This window comes from Leguminivora glycinivorella, chromosome 20 (assembly GCF_023078275.1).
Source record: "Leguminivora glycinivorella isolate SPB_JAAS2020 chromosome 20, LegGlyc_1.1, whole genome shotgun sequence".
Classification (NCBI taxonomy): domain Eukaryota; kingdom Metazoa; phylum Arthropoda; class Insecta; order Lepidoptera; family Tortricidae; genus Leguminivora; species Leguminivora glycinivorella.
Window position 1 is genome coordinate 11,140,095 of NC_062990.1, and position 24,182 is coordinate 11,164,276.

Here is a 24,182-nt window from a genome sequence, read left to right on the forward strand (position 1 = left end):
CAAGTGGACACGGGAGCATGTAAATCAGTGATACATAGTAAGGACTTTAAGAAGTATTTTAGTGAAAGTGATTTAAGGAAATGTAGTACTAAATTAAAATCTGTGTCAGGGGAGCCATTGAAAATTTTAGGAGCTGTTAAATTATGGGTAAATAATATAAAAAAAGAATTATATTTAATAGTGATTGAATGTGACAAATATTTTGAGCCATTAGTTGGTAGAAACTGGTTAAGAATTATTTTTCCTAAATGGCAGAGGTATTTTCAGATTAAACTGCTGGAATCTGAAGGTATAGATAAGAAAAAATTAATTCAAGACATTAAAAAGAAATATGCAAAGGTTTTTGAGAAGGATAGGTCCTCCCATATTTTGAAATTAAAAGCAAGTCTAAAACTGAAGCATGGAGCAGAACCTATCTTTCACAAAGCTTATACTATACCCTATTCAAAGAAAATGGAAGTGGAAAAAGAATTACTAAGTTTAGAAAAGGCCGGAATCATAGAAAAAGTGAGGCATAGTAAATGGGCTAGTCCAATTGTGGTGGCGCAACGAGCTGATAAAAAAAATACGTGTTTGTGTGGACTATAAAGTAACACTAAATCAAGTACTGGATAGTGAACATTATCCTCTCCCATTACCTGAGGACATTTTTACTGAATTGTCAGGGGGTAGTGTTTTCTGTGTTTTGGATTTATCGGGTGCATATCAACAGTTATTATTAGAAGAGACGTCTCGTGAGTATATGACAATTAACACCCATTTGGGTAATTCTCAAAATAGTGGCATCGTACCCTGCCATCACGTTTTTGAATAGAAAGTATGCGAAATATATAATTTTCACATATAATTAAAATTTTCATAAGTAGGCATTAACGTGACACATCGAGGCCAACACATATTTTTTCTATAAATATAATACTTTTGTAAAAAAAAAAAAAAGAAGACCGTTTTCTACTGTACCCTGCCTTGTCACAACGCGACACTGCTCAAGTTTTCGCTCTATAGATTATTAAATTGCAGTTTTATGATAATAAAATATCGTTTTTTGTAGAGAATAGACTACTATATTCTTAAATATACGTTGCACGGGATGTTTCGATTACTTTTGAACACTAATTTTCACCTTCAAAGTTTGTCCAGCGATATTTTCTCCATATCCTGTGCGTCCGCGGTATTGCACCTCACTCACACACAGAAAGTCTTATTGAGGCCCTAATATACGTAAAACACGTAGCCAGTATGGTTCTAGCCGCCGGTGTAAAGGTTTGTGTGTGAGGTGCTGCGGTCTTGTGGTTAGAAGTTTTCAAAGTGTGACGTTCGGAGTTTGTAACAGGTATGTCCACTTTATTCTGGCATGATTATTTTAAAATATTAATACGGCAGTTTTTTTACCAATAACATTTTAATGTTGTATTGAAGTATAACTATGTATATTAAAATTATGACAGTTGTATTATCAACAGTTTCGGAGATAATATCTAGTTAATCGGATTTTCACTACACCCTGTGTAACTTTATCCTGCCATCACTCTGCAGGGTAAAGTGACTGTTGACAGGATAAAGAAACACAAGTAAAAAAAAGCTATTTTGACATGGTTTTTACTAACTTGCAATGTATGTATGTATGTATGTTTGTATGTATGTTGAGGTCAAATCTTGCAACCCAATTTGAAGCAGAAATATTCAACCGACTGAGCTAAAATTTTGTATACACGCTGCGGATGACGTTCGCATATAAGCGCCGATATGGGGCATTGGGTCCTTCGATATTGGGCTATAGTCTGCTCAGCGCCGAAGCAGTCCCGACGAGGCTAGGAACCAATTTGATAAAATGTTCCTCGGGAGTACCAATTTTGGTTTGAATTTAAGCCCAAGTACTTAATTTGGGGCGTAAGAGGGGCGGTCCCGCCAATAGGCAAGGCAACATCCCTATCGCTCTTGCATATAGGCATTACAGAACCAGATTGCATTTCGATCGGCGTATAGCGTCAACAATTATCATTTTGGCTAGGTCGGCAGCAATCACTTTCTTCGGGCAGAAGCCAACCTTTCCTTCGAAAACCACGTCATCGGTCGTGGCAAGTAACACCGCAAGCCCAAACAAATTAATGCGCCTAACTGTGAGCTCAGTTGCCACTGTGGCTCTCCTTATTATCCTGATACTTTCTTCCCCTCACGGCTACTATTGTGTCATCGGCATAACAAATGGTGATCATGCGGAGAAGTTGGACTACTCTGATAGCCAAGTCAAAGCCAATGCTCTAGAGTAGGCGCCCAGTACCGACCCCTGTGGAAAACTGTGGGTAGGTTATGATTATTATGAATATGCATGTGGGTAAGAAGAAGAATAAAGAAGTCAGTCTTGATTTGAGCACGTAGTCTCATTGACCTGTCCCTATACGTTTATATGGCGCAGCCGGTAGGAACACCACACTCCATTCGCCTTTCTAGGCATCTTCCTCCTGATTCATTGAGCAGTACTCTATCTGCAAGGTAATGCCCTATGGTGAATGATGATCTTCAAATAGAAAGGCGCATCGTGGAAGCAATGCGCCTATTTTATTACCACATAAGGAAGAAAGCCGAAGTAATTGGCAATGTCAAGAGATACTGAGATAGCTCCCTGCCTTTTCTCTGCTACCAGACCGCTGTATTTATGCAGCGCATCAATTGCGTCTATCGCTCCTCCCAGAACCCGATCTCTGATGTTTGGGCACGTGTCTTTCAAAATGCGTGCACAGCAGTAGATGAGACTTACGATGATGCGCTCAACATCGTGCCAGTTTCATCTAGGAGGGCAATGGGACGGTATCCTAAGGGACAGTCAGCTGGACTACCCTTTTTCGAAAGGCACAGTCTGCCCACCTTCCAACGAGAATTTATACTCTCTCGGAGGCAGTCGTCAATGTGGCCACGTAATCTACTTCCAAGATGTTTAAAGAGCCAAGGCACACCGTCCGGCCCTAGAGTGGCCCTCATTTTAAATACTGACCTCATTATCTCGACATCTGTTACCAAGGAGACATCAAGGAGACGAACCAACTCTTCCACTGGGGCAGCCATTGCAGGCATTACATGCACAAGTACAACTCACATTGTGAATCATGATATGTGCTTTGTTGTTTTACAAGACTGTGATTGTAGGGACTTATTTATTTATTCTTTATTGCACATAAAAAAGTACAAAATGGTGTACATAATGCCTTAAGGCATTCTCTACCAGTCAAACACTGCAGGCATCGTGACTGAAAATAATAATCAGATATCACTTACTGTACTTCAACTGTTTTGAATAAAAAATAATGGATATTGTTTAAAAAAATACTTTTTTTTGCTTTTGTTTCTACTTAAAGAAAAAAAATTGAACCCTAACGAAATCATAATAGTCGATATACGTTGAATTATTAGTGGTAAACTTGTTTTTTTATTCAAACTCTCTTTATCCTGCCACGTTTTCCCTGCTACCCTGTCTATTCACTTTCTCCTGTATGTCTAAAATTTCAACTCGCTATAAGTTCTACGTTTTTACAACTATTTCGTTCCCTCCTGCAAATTCCGTATCATTGATGCACTCAAAAACATATTTAAATCCAAAAAGGTACAAAAAACCATTTTCATTTTTTTTCATTCACTTTACCCTGACGGTGCCACTTTTTTGAGAACGAACCATTTAGGCTTATTCCGACCAACCCGGTTGCAATTTGGGGTTTCAAGTGGACCGTCAGTATTCCAGTGTGTTATGGACCAAATTTTAGAAGGATTAGGAAATGTCAAGTGTTTTATTGATGATATAGTAATAAAGGGCAAGAGTATTTGGGATTGTTACCAGAATTTAGAAAAAGTCTTGAAACGTTTACTTTGCTACAATGTAAGAATAAATTTAAAAAAGTGTCAGTTTTTCTCAACGGAAATTAAATTTCTTGGCCATATTATTAGCAAAGATGGGGTGAAACCATTACCGGAGAAAGTGGAAGCTATTTTAAAAGCACCGGAACCCAAAACAGTTACTCAGGTGCAAGCTTATCTTGGTCTACTAAACTATTATGGGAAATTTTTACCTAGATTATCAGAATGCTTGACACCCATTTATAATTTACTGAAACAGGATACTCCTTTTAACTGGACAGAGAGTTGCAAAAGAGCTTTTGAAAATAGTAAGAAATTATTATTAGAAAATCAGTTAATAGTACTATTAACTGATTTTCTTGATGACTGATTATGATGGTAGTAAAGAGTTATTTTTGACATCAGATGCTAGTAAATATGGAGTAGGAGCGGTACTTAGTCATAAAATTGATGGTGAGCCAATTAGTTTTGCATCTGGTACCTTGAATAGTGCACAACAAAATTATTCACAAGTAGAGAAAGAGGCATTGGCCATCATTTTTGCTGTTAAAAAATTTCACAAGTTTTTGTATGGCCGTAAGTTTGTTTTGGTAACTGATCATCAACCTTTGAAATTCATTTTTGATCCTCTAAAGAGAATACCAGTAACTGCTAATGCCAGGCTTCAGAGATGGGCTCTTTTACTGTCTGGTTATAGTTATGAGATTAGGTATCGAAAAGGCACATTACTGGCGAATGCTGATGCCTTATCTCGCTTGCCTTTGCCTGAAGTAACAGTGGAGTCTGAAGAAATAAGCTACTTAAACTTTTCTGAAGATTCACCATTGAATTATAAAGAGATTGCATTGTGTACTAAGACTGATCCAGTACTCAGTAAAGTTTGTGAATTTGTGACTACAGGATGGCCTAAAAGTGTAAATGAGGATTCGCTAAAGCCCTATTTTGTAAAGAGAGCTGAGTTATGTGTAGAACAAAAATGTTTACTATGGGGTAGTAGAGTAGTAATTCCATTAAAATTAAGGTCTAAAGTACTTAGCAATTTTCATGAATCACACCAAGGGGTGGTACAATCTAAAATGTTTATGAGAGAATTTTGCTGGTGGCCAAACATGGGTCAGGATATTGAAAGTTTAATTTTGGGTTGCGACATCTGCCAATCTTCTAGAAGTTTTACTAATACATGTTCACTGTATTCCTGGAAGACCGCAGAGAGTAATTTTGAAAGAGTTCACATTGATTTTTTTTATGTAAACTCTACTAACTACCTATTAATTGTGGATTCTAGATCTAAATGGTTAGATGTACATATTATGCAGAGCACTACAGCCCCACAAGTTATTGAAAAATTATGTAAGACTTTTGCCTTTATAGGGATACCAGCCCAGTTAGTTAGTGATAATGGTCCACCTTTTAACTCTAGTGAATTTGTAACTTTTTTGAAAGCTAATGGATGTGAAGCACTCAAGACTCCTCCGTACCATCCTCAATCCAATGGATTAGCGGAACGGACCGTATTTACTGTTAAAAAGTTGTTATCTAGATTAGAAAATCTTCACCCTAAATTATCTAGAGAAATAAGTTTACAGAATTTCCTTTTTACTTACCGGAACTCACCTAATGCAACGGGAATGTCACCAAATGAACTTCTGTTCAAACAAAAACCTAGAACCAGATTTGATTTAATGAAGCCATATAATGTAATTTCGAGAAAAATCAGAAAGCAAATAGACAGACAGTATTAATAAATTTTAAGGAGAGGGATAGAGTTTGGTGCAAGGAGTTGAGCAAAGGAAAGGGCTGGGTCAAAGGAACTATTGTGAAAAAATTGAGTGTGGTTAGGTATGTAGTTAATGTGGAGGGTATTCATAAGTATTACCATGCATCCTCTCTAAGGCCTTGTTTTAGCTCTGACTTAGAACACCAAGCGGACATATCTGTAGAACAAGAAACTAGGCCTGAAACGTTGTCTGAGGAGCCACCAGTTCAGCCTTTTAGCGAAGTGGGTTTTGAAAATAATGGGGCACCTTTAGAAGTAGATCGAAATGTTTCCATGGGTGAAAACGTTAGCAGTGGAATGCCAGAGCATCCAGCTGCTGGAGAAGGGGAAAGGGAAAAGGACGTTAGTATCGAAACACCGGCCAGCCCAACATTAAGGAGGTCTGTTAGACCGCGAAGAGCGCCGGATAGGTTAAATTTGTAACTATTAGATTTTAAGTTAAACTTTTGAAAAGGGGGACGAATGTAATGTATCGGATTTAATATCTACTGGCAACCCTCTGGTTGTCACAGTGCTAGCGCATTACCAAGAACTGTCATTGTATTGCCTGGAGTAAAAGCAATCATAAAATTAACTAAATTGTGTTTTATTTAAAGACTTAATAGTTTATAGTCCAGATTTGGACATGACGCAGTTGCTCAGACGCGGGACCTTGGAACTGGAAAGGATTAAAAAGCATCGTTAGCAACGTGTCGGCTAAATGAGTTGCCGAAGCAAATTGACACTGATATTTTTAACTGTAAAGTTTCGAATGTGAGGCATATATTGGTTAAGCGGTGTTTTTGTGAGTGATCTTTTAATTAATACTTATGTTGAAGTTTTTTTTTTTTTTTTTTTTTTTTTTTTTTTTTTTTTTTTTTTTTTCTATTTTAGTCATTGTTGAGAGTCAATCGGTCCTCGCTAGAGATACGGGCGGCCGGTTGCTCTTTCATTGGTGGTCAGGTCAGGTAGGTAATAAGGGATTTGGTTATGTTTTGTTAAAGGTTTTTAGGGTATCTATTATATATTTGGTGTAACTAATAAATGAGGCTAGTGTTTCTTCTTTGTCGGTTAACTGTTTTATATTGTAGGGTTGAATATTTTGATATTTTCCACAGATAGTCTCGTGGACGCATCTGGCATACTTGTATCTGGGACAGTATTTAATCAGGTGGTCGATAGTTTGGTTTGTAGCGTTGTCACATGGACAAGCATCATTATCAGTTAAGCAGAATCGTTTAAAATAGGTTTTATTGTAGCCGTGGCCTGTTAGTATTTGCGTTAGTTGAAAGCTTATGGTTGTATGTTTACGGAGAAGTTTAATGTCATCTAGGGTGGGTAGCCATTGTTTAACATGTTTTCCCGTGGCACTGTCTACATATGTTTTATTATGGGAGGTTAGATGAGTGAACCCTCGGGAAAGCTGTGGAACGTGTCACAGGACCTCCAGGGCATGTTGGCAGCTCTGCGGTGACTTGTCAACCCGGAACGCGTGCCACGCGGACACCGAGGCAAATGCGGCAGAGGCGGGCCATCCTCCAGCGAACAGGACCCCAAAACCTGCGCCGGTCACAAGGACTCCAAAGAAGGACTTCCATAGTAGTATAAGATTTGAAGATTCAATGTTTCAAATCAAATTATAATAATCATAATTAATGATCAAATATCTTAATATCAATTTTAATTTAAATCCCGGCTCCTGAAAGCGACATAAGAATACATTAGTCTAATGCTCTCAAGACCAGCATGACAAAATAGAAGACAATCTGATTAATTAGCTCACCGCTGAAGGTCAAAGATATTTCCTAGCGGAGCGCTCCCAATCCCACAGCAGAAGACAGATCATCCCTGTGAATAACCAAGCACATGGTTAGGAACAAACCCATAACGGTCTTTTTACAGGCTTAAACACTTTTTGCCGGTTAGCACGAAAATGCTCCTTATTCAGGCGTTAGTATTGCCTGTAATAGATTATGGTGACGTATGTTATTCAAACATTACGCAGGAATTACTAAATAAATTGGATCGTTTGCTTAATAACTGCATCCGATTCATCTACGGGCTCAGAAAGTACGACCATATTTCCATCTTCCGCCGAAAACTAAACTGGCTCCCGATCCGCGAGCGTAGGTCGTCTAGAATACTTTGCATGCTCTATACTATCCTGTTTGATCCAGCTGCACCAGATTACCTTCGATCTAAATTTCAATTTATAACTCCTCGTCCCGATTGCGATCTTCGTAAGTCTCGGAGCCTTAAGCTCGCTATCCCCCTCTATCGCACCGGGTTCATGTCCAACTCCTTCGCTATGCAGGCAATTCGTCTTTGGAACGATCTCCCTCTCGCAATACGACAAGCACAGAGCAAGTTTTCCTTTAAACGTCAATTACGTAAACACTTCTCGCAGGTACACCAACGTTGTTAGACAGTAATGGTTAAATGGGTACTATATATATATGTATATATATGTATATTATATATTTTAGTTAGTTTATGTATGTATATGATTGTACTTATTTATGTATGTATATTGATGATGCATATAGTATTTAGATAGTGACTTATATCTATTTAAATTTCTGTTTTATTTTCCGCACCAATTTGTAAGTTTCTGTTTGGTCCAATGGTTGACTGGTAGAGAATGCCTTAAGGCATTAAGTTCGCCATTTGTACTTTATGTTGTGCAATAAAGGTTAAATAAATAAATAAATAAATAAATAACGTTTCACGCCATTATGGAGTTGATCTGAACAATTCAAATACTCACTCAATGAGGATTATTGCAGTCCTCCTGCTTCCACCGTTTTGACCACCATGAGGTTGGTCTTATAGAGAAAGTGCGTGTGCACCCAAAAGGGTCAAAAAAGGAAATGGACCACCCATGATCGTTAACCTATTTGCATATGGAGCATCAAGTACATAGGGTGACAAACCCAGGTAGACAAAATATATAAAATTAATATATTATATTTATTTGAGACTCCATCAGAGTCATGAAATATTTACTATGATGTACATAGCAAGATTGTCACGTCACTCCAGACAGGCCTCTTATTTAGAGTATTAATATTACAGTATTTTGTTATGTATTTAAGATAATTTTCCGCATTATTTCTATATAATTATATTAATTTAATTTATCAAAATGTACTGGAGTAACAATTAAAAATCTCATACAACGCGTTATTTTTAGCTATCTGGCAACCCGTGCACAGATTATGCAGAAAAGTGCATACATGTGTGGATGCAAGTATTTTTGCACCACATTAGGATTGCAATTAACTTTTGAAACAAAATAAAATTAATGAAATTTCGATTTTAGATTTATAAAAACATATTAATTACGACCAAGAAAATGTACTACGTTACAGGTTTTCCTGTAATCTACAGGTAGAGGGCTATCTCGTGTATTTTTTTGAAAATTTTCCGCTAAGTAGTTTCGGAGATAAGGGGGGGGGAATGGTAATTTTTTGCTTATTTTCTTAAATTACTTCTAAATTACCAAAATAAAAACTATAAAAAAAATATATTTGAGATGCTTATAAAATGCTCTTTCATTTGATATGTAGCAGAATATAGTTCTAATAACTTTGATTTTTAATTTTCAATTTTACCCCCCAAAAGTGGCCCCTATGATTAAATTTCGTTTAATTTCATTTAATTATATTACATGTCCGTCTTTGGGCCACTTGTTTACATACGTGTGCCAAATTTCAAGTAAATCGGTCTAGTAGTTTCGGAGAAATCGGCTGTGACAGAGGGACAGACAGACACGCGAGTGATCCTATAAGGGTTCCGGTTTTCCTCTTTGAGGTACGGAACCCTAAAAATGGAAAAATTTACGCTTCCGGCGGGACTTGAACCCGCATTATTTGCAATCCGTGCAAGGCTCTTAACCAATTGAGCTACGGAAGCCGCGCCGGACATCGCAAATCCTTCCATACCTTTCCTTATGTACACACGTCTTGGGGTGACGTCTATCTTGATTATCTGCTTTGTTATATCGTCTGATTAATTATTGTAAGTCTTAATTCTAGTAAAAGAATTAATAGTTCCGGTGATTTCCGAGTATTGACTGATCTGTAATTCTTATCAGTGGTTTATGAATCATGATTTTAGTCTTGTGGTTTTTTAGAAAACTAGTTTTTAGTATTCGTAAATTCTTTAATTAGCAACGACGATAGCTCTGTACACTATATACGATATACGTGATTAAAATAAAAGAAACTGTCTCGAAACTAAACTACAATTCATCAGAACCTTAATAACAGTTTGGTAATAACTTAACCTACTTAACCACAATATTAAAATTTTGAAAAAACCCCCGACCGCGACATAGTGGACCGATTTTCATGAAACATGGCTAAGAACACTCCCGACTAACTCAGCTTTCAGACAAAAAAACTAAATATAAATCGGTTCATCCGTTCGGGAGCTACGATGCCACAGACAGACACACACACAGACAGACAGAAAAACACACAGACAGACACGTCAAACTTATAACACCCCTTCGTTTTTGCGTCGGGGGTTAAAAAGGGTAGAAATTAAAAAGTAGCAACACCGTAGTGTCGTCTCTTTCAAATCAGTACTAATATGTCAGAAAAAGAGACGTAGTTCCCTTTCCTCATGGGCGCCTTGTATATGTTCATGTAAATAAATTATTAATAATTATCATCATTAGGTACTATTGATTTCATAGGCATAAAGTTGGTTATCACTTATCAGCTGATCAACACCTACTAATATCAATATCCAAATAAAAAGTAATACCTAGTAGCTGTAGTTGGTGAGCAGAGGGGAATGTTTTTTTCCAATTAGGGCGACGGCTCAGCGAGAGGCCATGACCCTCGTTCCGGGTCTTTTCTATTTCTGATGCAAAGGCTGTCTATCGCAATTCAGCGTGGGAACGCATCGAGTGTAATAGGCACTTTTGCACCTGAGAGGGACCAGAACGAGTTCTGTGAAATAGGGTTTAGTTTTATACTAGTAGTAATGTTAGATTTAATATTTAAGTTAGTTTTACATGTTACTATGTCTTTTGAATAATTTTAATTTTCATAATAAAAATACCAAGTAACTAATACGTCAATAATAAACAATTCTTGCGTTTTATTTCAGTATTAACCCGGTATAGAAACGTTTAAAAAACAAAACGACGTCAGAGATTAAATTATCTTTTAATGCCCTACGATATAATAATTATTTAGGCTATCTCACACCTTTGTACTTTTATCAAACTGGCCATTGTTATCTTAATTACTACATACGAACATTAATTGACTTATTTCATTTATTCATTCCTTATCGGTCTAACATTTACCTGAGATATGAAGACACTTATAGGTAAAAAATCTTCTTACATCTTTGCAAAAAGAGTAGAAAAGAAACTACTTATTTTATTTATTCGTATTCTTACAACACAGTCAAATTTTATTAATCGATGGTATCAGGCAACGCTTTAGTGAAGACTTGGCGACAATCCATAATTACTGTCCTGGATCATCTGATCCAATCTGGATTGAATCTCGCGTACGGGATTTTGTCACTAAAATACCGGTTGAAAACGGTGACTTGCTTATTATTCTCAGTGACAATTTTCTGAATTCGAACGCGTGAGACTCAAAAATCGGCCCGCTGTTCGCGGATTAGTACTTCTACGAGTATTCTATCTTCTTATTTTTTGACACTGGCAAAGTTGTGACCAATTGACTTGTTAAATACGCTTGCACAACATTTGTTCGGACGCAGCAGTGCACTCTTAAATTCAGTAGTGCGTGCACATGACCCATAACCAGTAGGGTCGGGCGCAGCCCGATATTCAAGGGCATTTTCAGAAATTGGTCCCCCCAATTAACGTAAGTTGTAAACAAAAATGAACTCGCTGTCAGTTTTGTGACGACAATTAAGCATAAAATCTGTTTATAAATTTGCTTTTTTCACATTCTGAATATAGATTTTCGCTTATAGTTTACCACAAAACTGACAGTGAATTAATTTTTGTTAACAACTTACGCTAATTGGGGGGACCAAAATTTTGAAAATGCCCTCAAGCCCGCGAAACCCGACCTAAACGCTTCGGGTCTTCTACCCTACATTGTTGAAATTAGGTCTCCTCAAAAGCGGTAGTTCATACCACGTTTCACAACTATTGTCCCCCTAATAGTTTCATCGAAATACGAAATAAAATAAAAACAGTTATGTAGTATTTCTTTATTCATTGGTTAAGATGAGAACACAATCAGAATCGGGTTTAAAAAGGACAATATCCGCTTAAGCATTGGACTGGATCCAGGAAGTGTAACTCGACACCCTAGCGTTAACGCCAGGATACCTGGGAAGGGCACACTGTTCTCCCCAAGAGCACACACCGATGACGACTCCGTTGTGGATGAGGGGGCCGCCAGAGTCACCCAGGCACTGGTCGCGACCGCCGACGTCGAGCCAGCCAGAGCACAACATGTTATTGGTGACCACCTTGCGGAGCTCGTTGTAGCGAGCCACGCAGGTTGCCTGGTTTACAGTCCAGATTTGGACGTGACGAAGTTGCTCAGAAGCAAAACCTCCAGACTGGAATGGATTTCAAACGCGTCGTCAGCAACGTTTCACATTATTTAGTCAAAAGTATTAAAGCAATTTTTCACAGATGGAACATAACTAGTTTGAAGTGTTTGAATTTATGTCATATTGCTTCGTTTACGAATACAAAAAATATGTGGCATTACTATAATGCAAGGAGTATCTTCACGGATCAAATGGTCCACTATATGGAATAATTTTTCATGTCTAGCTATCGAAGAAAAATTGGAACCGGCTTACATAGAAATCGCTCAACTGACATAAGTACAACTCTTTTAATAATATGGTTGAAGCAAGTTTGAATTACAACAGGTCTTACCGAAGTGGTACCCCATCCGACAGCCCAGACAGCCTGGTTATCGGCGACATTGTAGTTAGCGCCAGCGATGGAGCCCGCACGAGCCTGGTTGTTGAAGACAATGGTGGACGACAGGCGGACGATGGCGATGTCGTTGTCCAGGGTGTTGCGGTTGAAGCTGGGGTGGAGAATGTTCTGGGAGACAGCGTGGACGACGCCACCGCTGTTGGCGAAGGTGGAACCAACACGGACGCGGAAACGGTTAGCAGCGGTGAAGTACCTGGAAAGACATTTAATAATTTGGAAATATTGCATAAGATTAAAGATCGTTAGATAGATGATTGTAATAAATCGTAGTACAGAATTTAATTGAGTGTGGGTACGACAGGTGGAGTGCCCTGCTCTGCTTAATGTAAGAACGCGCCACGCGCGCCTTAATTACCTACTGTGTCACAAATTTACTGCTGAATCTAAGAAGGCGCGCTTGAATTGCCTGATCCTACAGGATACAGTGCCCTGTTTAGTTGTATGACCTTCGAAGTAAGATGCCCTGCTTGGGGGAGCATTGTGGTAGAGGGGGAGCTAATAGTAGAATATTTTTGAACTCATGATGCTCCCCTATAACGGCACTGAGGGCAACGCCGCAGGGAAAGTTAGTGGGTACTCTCCTCCCCTCTTTCTGACTAGCAGAAAAAGTAAGGGAAGGGGTTAGTCCCACATACCAACCCGTCCCCAGCGGGCTTCCAAAGCCCGGGGGTGAGATGATTAAATGCATTTACCCCTGCGTCAAAAAAAAAGGGTGCCCTGCTTAGTTGCAAGAGCGTGCTTCGCGCGTTTGCATATCGGGTTACGCCCGACTCTTGATGACTAAGTGCACTTCTGTGTTTAATTGTTCTATTTATTGTCATTCATCTGTCTGCTGAAGTGACCAAAAAATATATTGATTAGCAATAGTTATTCCAGAACAAATTAATGAAGTCACAAGATTGTTGTCATTGTCGAGCACTTTCCGAATGTTATAAAAATATAGCTAAAAATAACAAAGGTTACCATCGAGATCAAATTTATAAACTTATCAAAAAGCTAATGATCTGATCAAAAACGAAATTAACATCAACCATCTAAAAGAAAAAATATATCAATAATATAAATACTGTAAAGATTAAACAAATGACAGGGTTGTGACTAGGCTTTTGCCCAGCAGGACACTAAACCAAGCTAGTTAAAAATAAGTTTTATTGCAAAAAAAAAAACATTTTTGGCACAAGCTTTTATCGCTGACTATACTTTTCTTTGAACAGTCATTTATACTGGTTCTCCGAGACGTTTCTAAAAACTCCTTACTCGATGGGGATACGACGTTTCATAACAGAGTTCCTATGACCACCTTTCTTTTCCATCATCAGATCAGCTCTATGATACCATAATATTGCATTGTCACGTACAAATGTTTGCAAATTTTCAGCTCAATCGGAAACCGGGAAGTGGGTCAAATTTAGCTCCTACGTTTTGACGCACACTAACATACTAACAAGGCAAGTTGAATAAAAGCTTGTAAAAATACTAACCAGTAGCAGTGAGCGGCGGTCAGCACAGATCGGTTGTTCAGGATGGTGGCGCCGCAGATTTGGCCATACCAGTTGAAGTCGTTTGTCGACAACAGAGCCGCTTGGTAGGGATAGTTCTCGATGGTGGTCACAGAGCCTCCCACGATCCTTTGGCTGGGGGGTTCGGTCCTGGGCAAGGCTGAAATGTTTCAAAGAAATGTTTAGTATGAAATACCCCAGAGGCCCTGAATAGTCTTAAGACTAGCCTAGCCGACTAGCCAGATTTAAAAAAGTACCTAAAATGTTTTTGTCAGGGAAAATCCTTCCCCTACTGGATGGTGCGTCCAGATTACTGCATCCATGCAATTAAAATTGCACGAGGCCATGCGCTTGGCGAGGAACAGATGCCTATGGAGGGACCTAGTCTTCAACAGAATGACATGGTGTCACGATCTTCAGTATTGAGGGAACGACTGAAGAAGAAGAGGTAGAAATTCGTGATGGCTGGTATTACGTTGCTCAGACTTCAAATTCCGGTACAGGAAACATGAGCACGTAGGAGGTCTATAGTTTTATTTTTTGTCGTCTTGGATCATACCATTATTTTTCTCAAGAACTTAAATTAGATTCTATTCTTTTTCCGGAAAAAGAATAGAATCTAATTTAAGTTCTTGAGAAAAATAATGGATTTCATTCATCCATTTTGAATTCGTGACTTCTGTAGTAATCTTTGTCGTCTTTGATCATTTGAGTTGTGTCTTTCTTTTCCGCCTTATAGTATTACCACTATACCACTTTGTTTTGTCTAAACAAATGGTTGCTACAAACGATTCTGCGTTCCGCGTCTCTCAGCCACTTTTACTATTGAGTCATGTTTAAGCAACTTCACTACCAATGGGCGTAACTGTATTTCGAAGGCCGAAGGATAATGTACACGAAAATTTTAAACACTTACCCGACACAGCCACTACCACTCCAAGTATCAATACAGCGACACGCATGGTTCTAAAGCTGACTGTTTTTGCCAACCACGACATACATATATATATATACCCAAGTACTATCTTGTCTTAGTTTATCTTCTGATTAATTCGTGTAATTAAATCTGTCGATTTTAATTGTTATCAGTGTCTTTAGCATCAGTAAAAACTTTTACTGATGCTTAAGACACTGATAACAATTAAAATCGACAGATAACAAAAGAATAACAAAAAATAATTTCATTCTAAACTTAGAATGAAATTATTTTTTGTTATTCAAATAAATTAATTTAAAAAACTTTCAATTTGTAGAAGTTAACAATGTTCATCTCATAACCAGAGAGCGGATTTCATGTAGCGATTTAAATATTAATATGTATATATATATATGACTACTGCATTTTTTTAAATACGCTACGTGGTTTATAATAAGGTCTTAATATTATTACATTATTTTGCAACAAACTACTTTTAAAAAGTATTAATTTTATTCTAAATAAAGGTGTTTGTATACAGGAAGCGAGAACTTAAATAAATAAAACATTTAAAAAATTACAAACATTTTTTTATTTATTATCATCATAATTTTTGCCCGATATTCACAAAAGCATCCAAAAAGGGTTTAACTTTTATGTCCCGATACAATTTTTTTTGTATGCAGAAAAATAATAAATTATGCGAGTCATATCCATATAATATTTAAATCGCTACCTGAAATCCGCACTCTATTCATAACTATACCAAATTTCATATCAATAGCATAAGTAGTTCTCTAGATATTTAGTAATGTGACAGAAGGACAGACAGAGAGACAGACAGAGTCGGGTTCTTTTTGTACCTTTTTGGTACGGAACCCTAAAAACGAATGACAAAGTTGTTTTTTATCCACGAGAATGCAAAGTAATTTCGAACAAATTTTTACTATGAAATGGTTCGAGAACTCAGGTGTCAACATCATAATATTGTTATTATTTATTTTTAAGAGCCTGTAATGTCCCACTGCTGGCTGGACAAATGCCTCCCCCCGCTTTTTACAAGTTTTTGTAATCATATATTGCAAGTAAAATTTGACCCACTTCCCGGTTACCGATTGAACTGAAATGTTGCACACATATTTATGTAAATCAAAAATAACTTCATGTCGTTATAGGATATGATTCTAGTAAGACTCTTATCGAATTTGGCACAATAGTATTTGACATAAAAAAACAATATTCACCTATAAATTTTGGGTATTAGAAGTGTATGATGACTACGTATTTTCGATGTGTGTATTATTTTTATTTGGCCACCCAAAACGCTGTCAGCGATGTAGTGACGTCATCGAATTCGAACTTACTTCATGTCAAAACAATCATTGACATAATGAACTTTATACCTCATACTTAAAAGTCAGAAAATGTTGTTTTCGAGTAGAATGATCTGATGCACAGATAATCTATAGATGGATTTTTTATTGAGAAACAAACAACATAACAACTATAAATAAGCTTAGAAATAATAATAAATAAAATAAATTAGATTAAATTAAAATAAGTTATAAATAAAAACTCTATAGATTAACATGACTGTGTTGTTTTTGCCCGATTACGTAAAATTATACTTTAAAACTATTTTTTGGCGTTTTTAGGTCATAATAAAATATGGTAATATTTTATTTCGGTTAATTGGACAGTACTTAATCATATAAGACAGACTTTAAAAAAGTGTCAAGTAGCCTATTGCACCCTGCACACACAGATTAAAAATTAGATAATGACGATTAAATAATTATCATTATAATACCTTCAGATAATTTAAGGAAAAACCCAAACGTTATGGGCTGACGAATTCACAACCTGCTAATGATTATTTTGATTCATCACCTAAATTATTTTAAGTAGGTAATTTTGTGTACATTTTTCGTTTTACAGACATTTTTATGCCTATTTGTCTACGTTTTGTTTGAAAAACTGCATTTCTAAAGAATTTTGAGACTGTATTATAGTTTCGTTTTCACCCACATAGTGAGCACAGATATTTATTCCCGAGTCATGGATGTTTTCTAAGTATTTGCGTATTACGTATATTGGGGCATTTTCAGAATTTGGGTTCCCCCAATTAGCGTAAGTTGTTAACAAAAATTAACTCGCTGTCAGTTTTGTGACAACAATTAAGCCTAAAATCTGTCTAAAAATTTACTTTTTTCACATAATGAATGTAGATTGTTGCTTAAAGTTTATGTAATTAACTCAAAAACAATATTTTTATTGAAATTTCATGCTTAATTATCGTTACTAAACTGTCAGTAAGTTAATTTTTGTAAACGACTTACGCCAATTGGGGGGTCCCCATAACACAAGCCTTCTTGAGCTTGCCGTGGACCTCATCTAATCTGTGTACAGTCCACTAATTGGAACCCTAGGCCACTTCAAAGTCAAAGTAAAATGTGTAATCACAGTGCATAGACTGCCATCTCTTGACACAGGCTTAAAACTTTTGAACCTCAGTTTTGACAATTTTGCCCATATTCTTAGCTCGATATGTGTTATTTTAAAATGTCAAACATTAATATTAGCGCCATCTAGCTGAGCGTACCCTAAAGGTGTAATGCCATCTAGGCCACCGTACCTTTTTCTGAATGGTACTGAGGTACGTTTTTTTCTTAGATTTCGTCTGTCTATACGGAGTTATATATGTCTTTGGTCATAGACGTCATAGTGACGTTACAAATCAGATTGTAAGAAATCTGTTACTGCTTGTGATTTTGACATGGTTGTAGAGTGGCCTATGGCTCCAATTGGTTGACTACGAATGTCCTATAATATTTATTTATGTATCTTAGTAATCATGGTACTAACATTGTTATCAATATCTATATTTATTATACAAATCTATTCCAATGAATCGTAATATTAGAATTAGTAAACGAGTGATTCATTATTTTCATGATAACTAATGTTCTATTTTTATTTCGGTTATTAAAAATATATGTATCTTAGTAATCATGGTACTAACATTGTTATCAATATCTATATTTATTATCCAAATCTATCCCAATGAATCGTAATATTAGAATTAGTAAACGAGTGATTCATTATTTTCATGATAACTAATGTTCTAGTCATTTGTTGTTAATAATACAATTTATATCAAGATTTCTACCATGACTATTTGATGTTATAGAACACGTTACTAGATAATGTACGTAAAAGCAGTCAACAACACAACTGTGAATAAAGACAAAGTGCCCAAAATATTTGTACAGAACTTTATTGCCATACATTAAGGTGTGTATACATAATTTTGACTGCGATATCAAAATTTAGTTTTCATTCAACATTTTAATACTTAGTGGCACTGGAGGCTTCATGTGTTTCTACCCCGTTTGCGTCCCGCCATAACGCCGTGGCTTGCGTGGGCGACGGTCGCGCGATGGTCGCGCGACGACGGCGATGCGACGCATACGAAATCAAACCTTATCGATATGGAAGTATGAGACGCGACGGCGACGGTCGTGCGACCGTCGCGCGACCGTCGCCCACGCAAGACACGGCGTAAGAATGATTGTCTTATGAATAATATTCAGGACTGATAATAAATTAATATTAGGATGATAAGATAATTTTGGTTTGTTTGAAAGATTTTCCTCAACAGTTTTAGCTGTTGACTTCTAGGAAAGAAATTATGTAAACACTGATAGCATGACGTTAAGAATCGTAATTATTTGGGGCATTGGAAAAATTATTAAATTTAGCGAAATAATATTTCTTCAAATTGACACAACAGGCCAAGCGTTAACGCATTCGTGGACACGTATGCTATAGCATACGCGTAATTAAATAAATAAATATTATAGGACATTTTTTACACAGATTGACTGAGCCCCACGGTAAGCTCAAGAAGGCTTGCATTGTGGGTACTCAGACAACGATATATTATAATATACAAGTACATAGGTATATACTTACATAGAAAACCTCCATGACAGGAACAAAATATCTGTGCTCATCAAACAAATGCCCTTACCGGGATTCGAACCCGGGACCGCGGCTTAGCAGGCAGGCCCTACCCGCTAGGCCAGACCGGTCGGCATATGCGTAGTCATTTGTTTTTTGGTCTATGACAGATGACGTCACTAGCCGTCCGTGAAAGTTAAGGTTTCTTCCCCCGACTTTACTATGGTCGGTGACTTCTGACATGTTTAGCAAACAAAGTTACGACGTCAAAAGTTTTGTTTCAAGCATTTCCCTCTATACTATACCCTCTTAATGGTCAATTGGTCATTCATTACCTGACGTGCAAGCTAATGCAAATATGCTTGATTATTTGCTTTTTGTTTCATAATTAGTCATTTCAGCTCTGACTAATACCTATTTTATATAAAATTATTGAATTTTTGGTTATTTTATGAAAATACCGCAAGATTTTGTATTTTAGAGGGATTGTATGACTACGATATTTTTAAACCTTTTTCTTGTCGGACATTTTTACACAAATTGAGTACCACGTCCCACGGTAAGCTCAAGAAGGCTTGTGTTGTGGGTACTCAGACAAAGATACAGTTATGTAGTATACAAATACTTATAAACATACAAAACAACCATGAGTCCATGACTCAGAAACAAATGTGCCATATTTTCAAAGTTGTCCACCCCACTTTTTTTAAAACATGAGTATTTTTTACGCGATTTATTCGCGATTCGCTAGGTTTTTCGATCCTGATAGGAAAAAAAATGTCCCAAAGTTTCCATACATTTTTCAAACCTTCCATTCCGTTACCGCCATACAAAATGTATGAAAAAATGGTAACGGAACGGGAAAAAAACCTTGGGACACTTTTTTTCTCCTATTAGGATTGAAAGAGCTCGCGATTCCGAGTGGAAACCATAGGTATAAAAAAATTCAAATCCAAAAAAGTGGGGTAGACAACTTTAAAAAAAATGGGCGTAATATTTATGCTCATCACTTAAATAATTTGCCTTACCAGGATTCGAACCGAATACCGTGGTGGCTGCCAGGCTGTCACTATCTTTTAGGCCAAACCGGTCGTCTAAAATTAACTAAGTCCTAAGCTTAAGGTTTATTCACTTGTAACTACGGTACTTATTTACCTTTTTCAATACATGTAATAAAAATATAAAAATACTTTTGTCAGTAATATGACAAACTTGATCTGAAAACGAAACCTATTTTATTACTCTTATTAGTTTTCCAAATTGAAATTAATACGACATGTTTTTCTCCTCATAAGTTCCTAAAGAAAATGACTTCAATCGAAGAGAATTGGTACTAGACGTATAGACTACCTAGACACCGCAATCGAAATTTGCAGAATGTTCCATACAAACTTACACTCCCTATTTTAGGGAAGTGTGGGGAGGGGGGTGTTAAAAATGGCCAAAAGTAGCCTCTCCATCCCTTTAACTATCTCCACTTAACAAATCACGTCAATTCGTCGCTCCGTTTTGCCATGAAAGACGGACAATCAAATAAACATGAATACTTTCCTATTTATAACATTAGTATGGATTCACAAAGAGCGCATCACCAGAAATTATGAAAAAAATTATTGGTAAAATACTACGATTTGAGCAGCGCAATTGAGTGGCATCTTACACCATTACATATTATGACAGCGCAGGTTTAACCCTAAAAGTCAATATAATTACACAGAATATATAATAGTACAAGTACCTACAGAAGACCCACTCCTTCGATATTCACAAAATGCCGCCATTCTAAATTCTTACCTACATTAACAAATGGACCGCACGCGAGCAGCCGAGATTGAATTCTATTGCGCCGCGCGAAGGTCATCACCACTGAATGGGCCGCGAACTCGCGGCCGACGGCATGTACTTGCAGCGCGGCGATAAAATCGTGGAGTGAGCCGCGCCTGATAATAAGTAGGTATTCCTAAATTACCCAAGCGCTACCTAATTAGCACTAAACTTGTTCTAAATTACCCAAGTGCTAATCAAACTAGTGTGCTACGCCCGCTGGTTGTAAATATAAGCGTTGACAACTGGATCAAGCGATTACGTTCCCGAAGCGATTAATATTAATAACATGAGTAATTTTCAATTAAAAAACAAAATTAAAACTTGGCTAAAAACATTAAATTATAAAGATACAGAATTATTACTACAAATCATTGTCTAGAAAAGTCTCAAATAACACACGCGCGCGTCAACACACACAAACACACACATTTCAAAAATCACACATACACATTACTCACGCACACGCGCGCACACACTCTCATCCTATTTTCTTGCATTTATATAAAATTTAACTTTAGTTGTAGGTGAGATATATATAAATATATATGTTTTTTTTTTTAATGTGTAAAATATTGTAACCTTACACCTGATTGTAAACGGGAAGAAACTGGCTCTTGAGACACAGAATATTTTATTTTATATTTTATTTTTATTTTTTTTCCATCATGCTAAATTACCTAAGTACTACCACAGAATCTACTACGGAAAATCATACTTGGTGACTTTGAGTTGCCTTGAATGCTCTTTCTACATAGTAGTTGATCTGTGATAATACGTAATCAATTTTATGAAATCCTCTTTCTAAGTAAAAACCAGTTCGTTTTTTCCAAGAAACTTCATTAATAAAGTTTAGAAAGACTGAAAAGTATGCACGAGAAATCTATAAAAAGGTTAGGTTGCGCAGTCTAATTAAAAAAGGTTGGCATAACAAGGAGTTTGCCAAGTGCGGATAACTTTTTAAACGAATAATTTAAAAAAATAACTTTAATAGGGAACCTACCTGTCCTTAAAATTAAATATTCATGCACGAAATAAAGCATTAGATAATTTTATTATAATATGAAAAGATAAATATGGCCAATAACTAATTCTTGACTTTTTAAATGCAATTTCTATTTAATAACTCGGATGGATGTAAATGAGTTGACCGTAACTCCTTTTCTTCCTCCTACACTTATCCCATGTTATGTGGGGTCGATAGGTACATGTCTTCCTCTTCCATTCTCCTCTATCTTTCGTTTCTCATATCCTCTTTCACACAATCCATCCATAGTTGTTTGGGTTTACCCCTCATCAATCCTTCATCTCCAACATTCTTTTGCGTTTTTCACCACACCAACACGAACAAAAAACTGACTATAAAACATCAAACTAAATCAAATCTTTTAATTTATTCAATATTTTTGATTCAAAATCATCATTTATAGGTAAATGCAATGCTATCTGTTTTCTAATAGCAAAGTAAGCCTTTACCAATTGGTGTGGTGAAAAATTCTTTATTTTTCTAGTCAGAAGTAATAGTAATATAGTAAGGTAGGTAGGTACTGAATATACCCACTATTTTATAAATGGATACCCACTATTTAGCAGATTATAAGTAGCATCTGATTATTTTTCCACCCATAAAATATCCTCTAATTCTTTTACACTTTATAGTATTGTCACTCTGTAGAAAAGTTTCACTTTATTCGATATGCGAACACTTTTAAAAAAGACGTCTCTCAACTTGAACTGTCATAATGTCGTCTAGACATCTTAACGTTTTCCGACGTATCCATTCACAAATAACCTTAGTTACAATGAAATTAGGTGGGAAATGCGATGACTGAATTGAATATCACGAAAGTCTGGAATCCGCGAATGTCACGTCTCGGCTCTTTGGCACAAAATTGAAGGCTTTTTAGACAAACGAGGGATTATAAAGATACTTATTTTACTTTGAGTTTTTACTAGAGATGCAACGAATAGTTGTTTCGCCGGATACCGGATACAGAATATTCAGCCCAATCATCGGCCGAATATTCGGCCAGCAGAATTTTACCTACAATACCTACAATTTAAGCAGGGAGCGGGCGCGTCGTGTAGGTTTTGATTAGTTGCGTAGTGAACTTCGCGCGGAGTTCGTTTTAAGTGCAAAAACTAGTTTTATTATAATTATTCTGTTCAAGGTAAAATGTATGTTTAAATGTTTATTTTTTTAATAAAAAGGGCTATGATGATAAGTATTACAACCGTAACTGTTTTATTACATTTATTTACTCCGAAATCATTCAATCAAAAATAGCACCTCCGGTATCCTGCCCGATAGTAACGTCACTATCCGGCCCTTATTTCAATATTCGGCTGGATAGGCCAGATACCAAATAGTAACCGAATGTCGTATTTTGTATAACTATTTTCTCATAGATAATATTTTAATTTGTATTTTTTCAAGTAGTCTCACTACTATTATACCATAAATATTAAATAAATGTCATATACCATGAAAAAATTACCAATGCCTCTAAGTAAAAATTATTTTCTTATTATAAATGGGCTTACTCTTGGCCACAGACTAGCCAAAGGCAAAGACGTGGTCTATACGATGGAGTGAGCTCGCCCAGAAGATGCCTCTTCACCCTTGATTTGAAGGTTGCCGGGAAGAGGTAAATTTGCCTTAATAATATTAATGAATGTCTAAATATTGTTTCTCCTTTATTTTTAAATATGACTAACTAATAAAGGAAGGCTTTGTTTATACTTTGTCCTTTTTAAATACGGATATTTTATTCCGTGCTTTTCTGATGAAAAACAAGATTAATTTGTACATCAACAGTATTTGCAAGCGAGGCGGCTTTTTATTTTTTCTCTTACTAGATAAGTATCTAAGTTAATAAAAAAATGTCCTTCTGAGAATTTATGAAAGATATTCATGACTTTTTTGCTGCTATATTATATCAGGGTACCTAATACACTCCGTAAGCATATCGTATGGTAGGCTTGTGCCGTTTCGTTCGTTGATCGGAGCGCTCCGATCTCGTTCAATCGCTCCCACGAACTAGTTCGCTCTTTTAGGTCTTTGCTCATTTAGTTCAGTCAGACCAGCGACCACTACGGTCGGAAAGATCAGAATGAATGGGATCGACTAGTGTCAAAATGATACGAATATTCCACAGACAATAACAATTCCGGGCCGAAAGGTTGTAAGTAACCGAAGCTTAATATGAAAACCTGACGTTTTTGTTTCGCTTTGCTAAATACCTCGCTCCCGGTCGGCGCCGTCACACACTCTTTCTTGATCCAAACCGCTCGCGCTCGCCGATCCTAAGTATACTGAACTAAATGAGCAAAGACCGATTCACAGAGCACGGAAAGATTCAGTTCATTTCGGTACGAACTATGAACTGTTAGGAATAAAATCCCATCAATATG

General features: G+C 36.7%; 2 protein-coding genes and 1 long non-coding RNA gene across 3 annotated transcripts in view; 1 reads left to right on the top strand and 2 right to left on the bottom strand.

Annotated features, from left to right (window-relative positions):
* LOC125236973 (sex peptide receptor) overlaps positions 1 to 24,182 on the top strand; it is a 236,013-nt gene that overhangs the window by 22,970 nt on the left and 188,861 nt on the right. The gene's annotated exons all lie outside the window — the stretch shown is intronic.
* On the bottom strand, positions 6,248 to 8,617 carry LOC125236979. Its single transcript, XR_007178261.1, has 3 exons — positions 8,370 to 8,617; positions 7,386 to 7,450; positions 6,248 to 6,281 (listed from the first exon to the last, which is right to left on the bottom strand). It is a non-coding gene; the product is annotated as an uncharacterized LOC125236979 (long non-coding RNA).
* LOC125236974 (trypsin CFT-1-like) lies at positions 11,801 to 15,130 on the bottom strand. The gene is made up of 4 exons (XM_048143892.1): positions 14,982 to 15,130; positions 14,048 to 14,225; positions 12,501 to 12,759; positions 11,801 to 12,172 (listed from the first exon to the last, which is right to left on the bottom strand). The coding sequence occupies exons 1-4, from the start codon at positions 15,061 to 15,063 to the stop codon at positions 11,876 to 11,878; spliced, it is 816 nt and encodes a 271-aa protein (XP_047999849.1). The 5' UTR covers positions 15,064 to 15,130; the 3' UTR covers positions 11,801 to 11,875.

Coding starts and splice junctions, on each gene's coding strand:
- LOC125236974 (XM_048143892.1), bottom strand. CDS start 15,063: ATGTCGTGGTTGGCAAAAACAGTCAGCTTTAGAACCATGCGTGTCGCT. Junction 14,226..14,981: donor AGTGGTAGTGGCTGTGTCGG/GTAAGTGTTTAA, acceptor GAAACATTTCAG/CCTTGCCCAGGACCGAACCC. Junction 12,173..12,500: donor TCGGATGGGGTACCACTTCG/GTAAGACCTGTT, acceptor AATCCATTCCAG/TCTGGAGGTTTTGCTTCTGA.